The 12254-nt window shown below is 50.1% G+C and overlaps 1 protein-coding gene across 1 annotated transcript; it reads right to left on the bottom strand.

The window, feature by feature from the left end:
- Positions 1-3987: 3987 nt before the first annotated feature.
- Positions 3988-12115, bottom strand: LOC306816693 (zinc finger protein 541-like; the record flags this gene model as incomplete). The annotated part of the gene is made up of 10 exons (XM_079333127.1): positions 3988-4087; positions 4546-4709; positions 5333-5416; positions 5956-6044; positions 6369-6444; positions 7000-7103; positions 7547-7686; positions 7847-7896; positions 9105-9304; positions 12079-12115. 10 exons carry the CDS (start codon positions 12113-12115, stop codon positions 3988-3990), a joined length of 1044 nt encoding a protein of 347 aa, XP_079189253.1.
- Between the last annotated feature and the right edge of the window lie 139 nt (positions 12116-12254).

The raw sequence follows: 12254 nt of genomic DNA on the forward strand, positions 1-12254 counted from the left end.
GGAGGGGCAGGATTCGGGAAATGGGGGCAGCTGCCAGGAAGGGACTGGGATGGACTGGGACAGGCTGGGATAGACTGGGACAAGTTGAGATCCAATGGGACACAGGGTTCCATTGGGATACACGGGGGCTGGGACTGGGACCCACTGGGAGCAGGATCAGAGCACACTGGAACACTTCTGCTGGAAGGAGGTTTCACCATCGAGAAGAGCAAAGTCAAGGGACCTGAATGAGAGATCCAGTTCCTGGGAGTAGAGTGGCAAGATGGACAGAGCCAGATCCCACTGAAATGATCAATGAGATCATCACAGTGTCTCCACCAACCAGCAAGAAGGAAACACAAGCTTTCCTAGGGGCCATAGGTTCCTAGAGAATGCATTCCTGAGTGCAGCCACATTGTGAGCCCTCTCTGCCTGCTCACCCTAAGAACAATTCCAGCTGTGGTCCTGAACAGCAACAAACCTTCACCCAGACCAGAGACAACTGGCCAGAGCTCCACCTTTATACTGAATCATAAATAGTAACCAATGCTCTGTGGAGTTAGCTAGAAAGGAAACACAGGCCAGCTAGTATCTAAAGGAAAACCAATTGATGCCACTGATGAGTGGAAAAACATTGCCACTCAAACTATCTGTAAAAGTCCATCATGTAGATGGCCAAAAGTCAGGCTAATAAAGAACACTAAAACAATGAGCAAGTAGATCAAGCTGCAAAAATAGAGATGTCACAAATAAATTTGAATTAACGATGTAAGGGTGAGTTGTTCCTAGCTAAAGAGGCCCATACTGCATCAAGCCATCAATGCAAAAATGTCATCTATGAGTAGGCACAAAACAGAAAAGCAGATTTAATTATAAATTGCATTTTTCAAGTTATTCATAACTGTAAGACACGTGCTAAAATCAACCACAGAAAAACCTAATCTTAGGTGAAAACTGTGTAAAGTTTCATTGTGGATAAAAATATATAGCAGAGTTGAAAGAAGGTATTAATTAAGGTAGGATGCAGATGGTAATAGAATAAGGAGTAGATCATATCTTAAGTTGCAATGCAAGATGCAAGCAGAAGTTTACATTCTATCAGCATCTGCTGAAACCAGGTGGAGCAGGGATCCTTATCTCTTCCATGACCCATCCCTCAGAACTTTTCCCCACAAGGAGTTATACCTTATGGGAGATGCCCCAGCCAAGGAGAAAAGCCAAGACAGCAGCGGAACCGGGGTCGGGCTTGTCCCGGTTTTGCTCAATCAGCGCGCGAGAAGGAGGAGTGACGGCAGAATCAGCCAATCGCAGCGAGGGGCGGGCTCTGTGCGCGATCTTTCCCCTGCGCTCCGCCATTTCTCGGAACCCTCGTCTGAGGAGCGGCTCCGGCGCTGGGCCCGGCCCGGGCATCGGGCCAAGGAGCCGCTGCTGCCCTGAACCGCCGGGAGCTCGGGGTGAGCGGGAGCTGCGGGCGCTGGGAGCTGGCGGTGAGTGCGGGGTGGAGCCGGGAGCCTCCTGCAGCCCCGGCAGGAGGTCGAGCCGGGCAAGGCATGTTTGATAGAGGCCCCGGGGCTGTGCGGGAAAATTCACATGGCCAGAGGTTTGTGTGCCCAAAGGAGACAGAAGAGTCCTGTAAAAGTGATTTTATTAACGAACAAAGTTAGAGGCCATGCGGCATTTGCCATGCGGTCTCTAAAACGCCGCCTCATTTTCCAAGCTGCATCTCCCTCTCCCTCTCCTCACTGGCTGAGGCACTTGGAAGGTTCAGACTTCCCGTTTCACCTATTCAGTGTCTCCCTTAATATGCACCCCTACTACGATATAACCTTACTGCTTTCAATCCCTCTTCTACTTTTCTTGAAGCACGGAAATAAACTTCACAACCTATAAAGTTGTGGAGTAGGTACATATTTTATTCAGTGCTGGACGCAGGGGGAGAGCATCTTCCCAAATCCTGCATACCTTACATGATTTCTAATCTTCTGTTTATCAGGGAAGTTCATGCATATTCTAAATCGCCTATACATATTGATTATCTGCCCCACCTGTTCCCTGCTCCGTATGGAAATCAGCTGCATATTCATTGCGGCTGCGTAGTTTATTGGGTCGGTGGTCTCTAGATGAGTCAGTGGGCTGGAAATGATGAAGAACAGCAGTCTTCCTCGCTGTTGAACTTCTCACCTTGTCTTTCTACGCATGTGCTGTAGTCTCTCGGTTGTGATATTTTGCAGACTCTGCACTTTTACGAAGAGGGGCCCCCTTCATTTTGCAAGCCCAGCAAAATCTATAAATCAGGGGTCTCCTATGTGTATTCCTTAAATAATTGACACCATATGTTCTACTCTTCATTCTATTTAACCCTTCAATCCCCTGTTTCATGGAGAAGCAGAAGGACTCGTGCTGCTGCCTTTCTTTTGGCTCTGAGAGGAGCAAGAAATTGCAAGTTGTTCTGTGGAGAACCAACTCCAAAGCTTTCTCTCTAAGTGGAGGCATTCGTGCTGCCCCTTTCTAAACTGTCTGGTGCCTAATAATGTCGCCTGGTGTTTTCCCTCCTTTGGGGTCCTGAGCTGGTCTCTCAGCTCAACACTCATTCCTTGAAACTTGGAGCAACAGGTTGTTTTCCAGGGTAAATGATGGGGACAGGCCAGCAGCAATTCCTTAGCAAGGGATTGATGCAGAATTCCTAGGTCTTTCTTCCCGCTCCCTTGAAGGAGCCAAATGTTCATCTCAAAAGCCTGTTGGATTCCTCTAGGAGACTAACAGTAACAGAATTCCTGTTTCACACCAATGGTCTTCCCATTTGTTTTCCTACTTATGTCTCAGATACGGCAAAACCCAGCAGGTTTGGTTGCTTTCCTGCCTGAGGTTAAGTAAAGCAAATCTTGCTTCCTTCCCAGGCTGCTTGTTCCACAGACAGCAGCAAAGGGAGGGGGCAGCTGTAACAAGGCCCACTGCAAAGCCGATACTTTGTAAACTCCAAATGCTGCCTGCCTCCATCAGACAAGGGCAAGCTTGTGTCAGTGTCCCAGAAGCAGCCTGGCAATTGCCCCTGCCTTGCCACCCCTCCTTCCCTGCTCCCCAGCCCCTGCTCCCAAAGCCTGGCCAGGGAATGCCTTTTCCTGGGCCAGCTAAAGGGGCGAGTTTGATGCTTCTTTGGTGCAGATGCCAAAGCTGTGAGAAGTGAGAGGGTAATGTTCACACGCGCTTTGCTTCGGATGAGGAGGTTGCTCGAGGCCCAGAGTGGGAGGCTGGTCCTTTCAGGAGAAACTGAACTGAACTACTGCTTTCTTTTTAGTGCACGTGGCTATTAATGTTACAGAATCAGAGAGGTTAGAAAAGTCCTTGGATGTGGCCAAGTCCATCTGTGCACCAAAACTCAGGAAAGCTTTGTTGCTGGGTTAAAGGACTAAAGCCCGCAGCTTTTATCCCTGCAAGCATAGTGAGACAAGGCCAAGTCATTTAGACCCAATTGCCTGAATTAAACAAAGCCTCCCTTTGCAGTCCCAGGTGAGATTTTCAGGAATCAAAGGATTAAAACCCCACCGATATTCCATTGGCAGGAATGGGGACAACCTTTGTAAGTCCCGCCAGCTGAGCAAGGGGCTGGGCCTGCGGGAGGAGGCACGTGCCCAGATTCTTCTCTCGGGGCAAATGCTGTGTTTGTGACACCAAACAAATGGAACAAACATTGCTTGAGGATTTCATACAGACAAAAGACAAAACGGAACAAACTTTGGTTTAATGAACAAGACAGCTTTTAACTTAACACAGACTAAATAAGGAAAGAAGGAACATAGCCAATAACACCAAACCTCCTACATTTACGGATAAATTTAATACTACTAATCAAATTCTAATAATACTAACAAATCTTAGCTAATCAATTGAGAAATGCCTATCTAGTAAACTAAAGGGAAAAATAAAGCAGCCTAACATCTTCAGAAACCATCCTATTTCCATCTATTCCTCTTGATGGATAACTCTTGCTAGGCCTGGACAGCTGCAGGGCTAATTTGGTTTTCTCTTCTTAGCGAGAGGCTCTTCTGCTTCCTTCTGTGGGTGATGTCTTCTCCTGTGTGCGTTCCTCCCCTTCGTGGTTGCAAACACCCTGGAAGATAGGAAACAAACCATCCATTGTTCATTCAATGCACACCATTAAACCCATCTCCCAGATTTCCATTTCTCTATGTATTTCTGTCTTTCCAGGCTGAGACACCTAGGTGAATTTTTCAGCACCATGAATCTTTGTTGTTTCAGTTCCTTGCGATTTTTTCTCTTTTTGCCTCAACCTCTTTTGAATTCCAGCAGCAGCATCAAAGCAAGCTCTGGTGTGCCTATTCCTACTTGTTTGAGCTGTGCCTTGCTGGGGCACGGCAAGGTTTCAGTCTGAATGCTGGGCTTTAAGTGAGCAGTTTGGGTTGAAAGTGGGCTGGAAGCACGTTGAGCACGGCTGCGAGGGGCCATCCCCCAAGTGGCCTGGGCTTGCCCCGTGGTGCCTTTGGGAAGGGCCAGCGTGTTTTAGTGCCAGGGCCGGGCTGTGAGCAGCCAGAGGAAGAAGTTGCGCACCGTTGGCACTGCCCGCAGGGAAAGGGGCCTCCCGCCGAGCGGGGCGGCTGGGCCGGTTGGCAGCAGGGACACTCCGCCTTGCGGGCCCTCTTGCGCCTTCTCTTGCCTGTCTCCCCAGGCTCCTTTCTGGGAGGGCTTTGGCTCCTCTTTGCTTCACGCACCGTCTGGAAAATAAAGGATCCTCATCAATATTTCCTTCCTCCCACAAAGCTGGAAATCAGAGCGTCCAGCGCAAAAATCTCGTGGCCTAAGGAAATTGCTCCAAACCCTGAAGAGCTGAGAAAATGCCTGGATTTGGAGGTGGGCTGTGCTGGTGGGGTGTCAACACAGCACCTTGCAGGAAAAAACACCTCCTTTCTACTGCCCACAGGCCTGACTTAAATATGTCCGTGTCTTCAGATCGACATTTTTTTAATATACCTCTCTGCCTAACATCTCTCTATCCCTATGTTTCCTCCACAAATGCAGCCGGGAATGGAGATGTTAGCAAGCGGTGGGAAATGAAGGATCTGATTGGCATCAGTGAAGGTGCCAGTCCCTGAAAAACCAGTCTACAAAGAGTCAAAGCCGATGTTGGTGAAGGTGCTGCTTGGTTGGGTCAAAGGGATGCTCCAGAATTCCCTATTTCAGAGCAGCAGCACAATGAAGATCATGGCAGCATCTGCTGTGCCTTTCCCAGGGCATGGGACCTGGCAGAGCTGTGTCTCACATGGCTCGCCAGCAGGTTTTGTCCCCTTCACTCAGGTTCTTGACACTGCTGCCTTGTCTTGACTTTCTTCCCACTCACCTGAGCAAGAGTGCGGGCAAGTCTGTGTTCTTTTTTCCAGGAGTAGTAGTACTCCACACACTGTGCCACAGTCTTACTTGGAATCTGTTGTGAAGAGAAAAAGAAGGAATGTGAAATGGCCATCCTGTAGTGTGGGTGGGAGAAGAAGTAGAGGATGGGGTAAACGAGGAAGTAAAAGCATGGGGTAAGTGGAGTAGGGCATAGAATGAAATAAATAGGGAGTAAAAGAGGCATTCTGCCACGTGGAAAGCCGTGGATTATGCTGCATAATGCATAACACACATGATGCACAGATCAACAACAAATCCACCCAGCACAGTTTTTCTTTCCCTTCCAGTCCTCCCGGCACAATATGTTGAGGAAGCAGCAGCACAAGCATGCGACAAATGTCACAGAATAAACCTGTGTCTTCCAAAAGAGCTTGGAGGAAAGGGTTGGAGAGGCACAATCACTGCTTTCACACAGGATTTTCATCCGCAGGAAAAGGGATGCCCCATATCTTTATTATTCCAATATTTTTCATCTAGGAGAAGAGCGAGACTGAATTGCAGTATTTGGAACCAGAAATAAGCAACATTTCCCTCTTATGATCTGCCAGTGTTAAGAACATCCTATGGCTTTACCTGCTTCTGGATGAGATTAAAATCCTTGCCATAGGTGCGAAAAGCCTTTTGGAAGGACTCCTTCTCCTCAGGAGTCCATCTGTCAGAGCCTGGCAAATAAAAGCAGCAGGTAAATTGATGCTTCTTGCCACTTGAGGTAGATCCCACTGGCCACCAAGAGGCAATCGGCACTATCCATCATTCACCTGTGCACGTCTGCTCCCTCAGAAAGTAAGGAAGGCAAGAGCAGGCATTGCCCAGGGAAAAAAGCACGGGAAAGGAGTCAGGCTGAAGGACTGGATGCTGCTGCTTTCCCCGCCCCCAGAGAAGACGAGACCTTGTGCAGGTGTTGCCGTTGAAGCGTCAACGCCTGACATGGCAGCTGAGGGGACGGCAGCAGCTGTGAGTGAAGGAACAAGCTCTGCTTTGCTTACCTGCGTAATGGTAATCAGCCAAGGGGTGGCCTTGAGGTGTCGCAGGTCCCCCTGAGAGCAACATCTCCAGAGCCTCCTGCAAGATCAAAGGGACACAGGCTTCAGCTGCCCCACCACATGCAAAAGAGCCAAGAAACATAAACTCTGCCTTTCATCTACTTTGCCTCTTCAGGCATTCCTTCCACTGGATCTCTTATGGGTCAAACCTTGTGATTTGCTGCCAATCCCTCCTTTTTGCTACCCAGTCCTTTAGTCGTGCTCCCCAAGAGTGGCATGTGGCTCACCAACTCCAGCATTTTGCTCCTCCTGCACCCAGAATTGTCTCAGCTTGCTGAGGCTTCTGGGAGTTTTCCCTCAATCCACCCCAAAATGTCTTGGAGAACCAAGATCTCCCGGAGGTTTGCAAGGCAGCAGGCTTTGGTACCCTGGGCCAGTGCCTCCAGGAGAGATGTTGTCCCTGCCGGAGCCATTTGGGCTGAGCCCTGACACAGGTGGAGGAGACACAGCAGGCAGCTGCGCTTCTTCTTAACTCTGCTCTTCAAGGAGCAGCCAGGAAAGGCTGTCCCAGTGGCCAGGCCTTAGTCATTCTTCCCTGTCCCCTCTTCCCTGTGCCCAAAGAGCCGCTCCTTACCGGAACGCTGCCGCGTGCCTGGTGCAGGCAGTGCAGGGCGAGCTCCAGGTTAGCTGCTGCCCTGGGAAAGCCACGGGAGCTGGCCATGTCCAACAGTTCTCTTACTGCAAGCACAACAAAATCCCACCGCAAGTCAGGCTGGAGCCAAGGAAGGGGAAAGGATGAGATACAAGGGAGAAGGAAAGCGCAGGAGCAGAAGACAGCAGGTTGGAGAGCATGAAAAGGAGAGCAAAGAAAGGGGCAGCTGAAGCAAGGGCCCATTTAGTGCTGGCTCTCCCTTCAAACCATATTCTCTAAAATGATGCATTTGCCAATCTCCCTTCTTCCAGTGGCAAATGGTGCCAACCAAGTCTGAGAACAGGAAAGTTGTTCATTTTTCTGCTCTGCTGCACAAACAGAGCATTCTCCTTGCCTCTAACATGGCCACGTGGGACGATAGTTGAGACAAGGAGAAAAGCATAGCATGCACAAAGCTGCCTTTTGAGCAAAAGAGGAGAGTTTTACACATGCAGATATCTCAGGGGTGGAAGAAAAGCTGGGCAGCCACCTCTGTCAGGTTTGTCCATGTCAGAGTCATCATCCCCCCAGGGCTTCCAGACCAGGGATGCAGGCTCTTCATCGTCACTGGGCGGTCTGCTCTGCAGCTCGGGGAGCTCGGCCTGAAAGTCACTGCCAACGTTGATTTTTCTGAAAGCAAGAAGGAAGCAAAGGTAAGAAAGGCAAGTGGTGTGTCAAGAGACACATCCCGTGGAGCCACGGGCTTGAACCCATCCCAGCTGACTCTGAAAGAGCAGTTCTGCTGCTGGCCAGTCCTCAAATTTGCCATCCTGTAATCCCTAAAACTCACGGCTTAATGGGGGCTCTTGCTTTCCTTTTCATGGTGCCTCTCCTTTCCACCTGAAAGAGATGAAAAGAATGCTGCAGATAAAAATCATTCTGCCGCCATGTGTCAGGAGCCTTCCTTCTCATCCTCAGCATCGCAAACCACCAATTCCTCTGTCCCAACAACCCTCCGTTTGCTGTAATTGCTACATTTCACTTGCAACTTCTGAGGCAGGACCCCCAGATGGCTGCAGTATCCTCAAGAGGGGAAGCAGGAAGGCATGCACTGCTGCCTTCAGTCTTGGGGCCAGCGAGAAGACCCAAAGGAACGGCATGGAAGTTGTGCCAGGGGAGCCTTAGGTGGAATATGAGCAAGGGGTTCTTCAGCCAAAGGGTGCTTGGGCACTGGAACAGGCTCCTCAGGGAAGGGGTGACAGCAGCAAGGCTGCCAGAGCTCAAGAATTGTTTGGACATTGCTCTTGGGCACAGGGTGTGATTCTTGAGACTGTCCTGTGCAGGAATTTTGTGGATCTATTTCAACCATGCAAATTTGGTGATACTGTGATTGTGTTGTTGAGAAGAACCACACAAGGTGGTATTGCACGGCTGCCTCTGACCGAGACGCAGAACCAGCCCTACAAGCACTGAAAAACATCAAGAAATGTGTACCAATATCTCTAGAGAAAAGAGATCCCATGGAGGTGGCAGAGAAAAAATCTCTAAAGATATCAAAGGATTATGTATCTGTAAGTGAGGAAAGTATGTAAGTACATAATAATGGCTGTAACTAGACTGGTTTTTGTAGGTGAAAGCCAGTATTGGAGGACAAGCTTTTGCAACTGCTTGCATGTCCTGAACAGCAGGGATCATGGAGGAGAAGTTCCATCTTTGTGGTTTTAAAGCTTTGGTGGAAGTGTGAGCAGAGCCAGAGCACAAGAGGATTTGTTGCCACCAAAGCCCTGAACTCCTCAGTAAGGAGCAGATGGTTTTGGTGTCACGGCAACATAGTTTTAGGACTTCAGTGGGTACCAAGCACTTTGAATGGGATCATCAGTGGATAAGAATCTGCAATTGCCCCATGACACCTCTCTGCGTCACCTAGGGAATGGTCTGCATTTCAACTGGAGGCATCAGTATTCCTAGAGAAGTTGGAGCCCACTGTCATGTGTATCCTGCTCTGGGGAAAGTGAGCACAGACCATGGGTGTCATGGCTGGTGGGACAGGCAGCTGGAGCCTCCTGTCTTTCTGTTGGTGGTTTGGGGGCAAACGGGGATTTCCTTACCTTGGGGAGTGGCAGAGTGCTGCGGGGATGCCTGGCGGCTGACGAGGAGATGAGGGTGTGGATGCAGAGGCAGGAGCTGGCGCTGAGGCCAGAAGGTGTGTGCTCAGGGGCACTGAGGAGCAGATGCTGCAGCTGCTGCTGCACCGCTGCTCCACCAGCGTTCCACCAACGGCCACAGCAGGAGGAGACAACGCCGGTTGCTACGGGCACAGCCAACATTCCATGCAGAACCCCAGGGCGCCCAGGGGACGCAAACAGCAAGGGGCCACCTTTGCCTATTTTACTGCTTCTGGTGCAAGTTTGCTCTGAGCATCGTCCTCCTGTTGGGCATTTGTGCTCAGTCCTCTGGATGGGGCAAAGCAGTGCAGGGGCAGCTCTGGGTCTCCTCCTCTGTGCTTCTCTCTAAGGTGCCTCCAGCTGCAGCTGTGCAGGAGCCTGGCTCTGTCAAAGACCCAGAGCACATTGCCTGCACTGGATGAAGCACGGAGATAAACTTCACAACCTATAAAGTTGTGGAGTAGGTACATATTTTATTCAGCGCTGGACGCAGGGGGAGAGCATCTTCCCAAATCCTGCGTACCTTACATGATTTCTAATCTTCTGTTTATCTAGGAAGTTCATGCATATTCTAAATCGCCTGTACATATTGATTATCTGCCCCGCCTGTTCCCCGCTCCGTATGGAAATCAGCTGCATATTCATTGCGGCTGCGTAGTTTATTGGGTCGGTGGTCTCTAGATGAGTCGGTGGGCTGGAAATGATGAAGAACAGCAGTCTTCCTCGCTGTTGAACTTCTCACCTTGTCTTTCTACGCATGCGCTGTAGTCTCTCGGTTGTGATATTTTGCAGACTCTGCACTTTTACGAAGAGGGACCCCCTTCATTTTGCAAGCCCAGCAAAATCTATAAATCAGGGGTCTCCTATGTGTATTCCTTTCCTTATAGGTACACAGTAATTGATATCATATGTTCTACTCTTCATTCTATTTAACCCTTCAATCCCCTGTTTCACTAAGAACCTGAAGAATTTCTCCTAAATCTATTAGAATTCTCATTCTGTAATTGCTAAATTTATGTATAACTTGTGCACATGGCCTATCTGTTCTATGGGAATAATACATAAAATATTCCTACTGTAATTTTATTCTGTCTACAACTAAGTTTTTAATATCTCAGTGCAGCCAGTATTTCATAGGAGATTCCACAGCTTTTACTTTTTATGGTATTTAAAACATATTTCTACGCACTTCACACTAAGATTTAAACTTCTATTTCACATCTATACTACTTAATATTTCTAATTCCTTAAACTAAAACTTAGACCTCTACTTAATGTGTGTGTGGTTTCCTGTATTTTAATTTCTCAAAATATTTTAAATTTAATTCTTGCATACTGTTCTCTTTTGGAGGGAGTCAGAGAGGCTTCTCTGTTCCACTCTCCAACAACCAGGAATGGGGACAGGGACTGAGAGTGGGGACTGGGAAAGGGACATCAGAACTGGAATGGAAACAGGAAAAGGAAATTGAAATATGGGAACACAACAGGGAATATGGAAATAGAAACTGGGGAGAAAATATGGGATGGGGATTTAGAATATGGGACAGGGAACAGACATGGGGATAGGACAACAGGATTGGGAATGGGAATATGGGAAGGGGACTGGAAATATAGAAATGGAAATATGGGAATGGGACTGGGATCAGGAAAACAAGAAGGGTAACAGGACTGGGAATATGGGACTGGGAATATGTGAACAGTAACCAGGCAGAGAATACAGGACAGGGAATGATACTGGGAATGGAATCTGAACTAGGACGGGGGCAGGAGTGGTGTGAGACGGGAATGGGCTGAGGGCAAGGGCAGTGACAGTGGGGAGAGGAGGATCCTGGACAGGGGACAGCGGGAGCTGGGTCAGGGGGAAACGGGGAGGGTGTCAGGGCAGGGGGTCCTTGATCAGCTGCCCCAGAACCTCCGTCAGCATCTCCCAGTGCAGCCAGAGCCGCTGGGCCTGGGGTGCCCAAAGCCCTGAGACACCCCCAAGGAAACCTGAAGTCCCTGGAACACAGGGTCCCCCACATCCTCTGGAAGATCCCCCTGTGTGTGCAGGCATGTCTTAGTTCAATGTCTTCATTTTTACCTCGGTACTGGGTGTCTGGGAAAGACAATGAGAAATGCAAAGAAAATCCAGGTCACAGAGAGCCAGCACGAAACTTTTCCTGCACTCAGGGCACTCACAGGGCTTCTCTCAGTGGAGACTCCATTGGTGTCTGGTCAAGTGAGATCTCCTGGAGAAGCTCTTCCCACACTCAAGACAGTCATAGGGCCTCTACCCAGTGTGGATGAGTCGGTGCCTGATGAGGTTGGAGTTTTTCTGGAAGCTCTTGCCACAGTTGAAGCAGCAGAAGGGCCTCTCATCCCACTAAGTGCGACAGTGCTTCAGAAGGCTGGAGCTGCTCTCAAACCTCTTCCTGCATTTATCACACTCGTAGGGCCTCTCCCCAGTCTCGATTCTCCAAGGTATGATCATCTCTGATCTCCACCTGAAGCTCTTCCCACATTCCGAGCACTTGTGGGGCTTCTCCCCATGGTGAAGCTGCTCACGCAGCCCCAGCTCCGAGCTCCGGCCGCCTCCCCGGCCCGGGCTGGCTCTTTCCTGCTGGGATCCCCGGGCTGTGCGTTTGCAGCCCCTCCTGCTGCGGGATCTGCGGGGCTTTTCCTCCCCGTTGCATTCCTGCGCCGTGGAGCCGCTGCAAACGGCCTCTTGCCCGAGGCTGTGCCGCGGGGATTTGTCCTCCCTGCTGTCCCTGCTCAGCTCCTTGTCTGGGGGAGGAAGGACAAGGAGAGGATGGGATTTGCCTCCGTGCCAGAGGGAAGGGCAAGGAGATCCCCCCAGGGCTGTGCTGCAGCCGGGGCCGTGCTGGGCTGGGAGATGGAGCAGGACACAGGGGGAAAGGGGCACTGACTTCCTCCTCACCTGCCTGCGGCTCCCGAAGCATCGACCTCGTCCACATGGCCTCCTCCTCCTCAATGCAGCCGAGGTTTGGGAAATCCTGGTTTGGGGGGAAAACAAGGGCTGAGCGCGTTGGGTTTGATGGTGGCGCTGCCCAAGGGCAGCTGGAGCAGTCAGCGCCCCTTTCAGCCTCGGGGGCC

Source organism: Erithacus rubecula (assembly GCF_903797595.1).
Source record: "Erithacus rubecula genome assembly, contig: scaffold_804_arrow_ctg1, whole genome shotgun sequence".
In the NCBI taxonomy this organism is placed as follows: Eukaryota; Metazoa; Chordata; class Aves; order Passeriformes; family Muscicapidae; genus Erithacus; species Erithacus rubecula.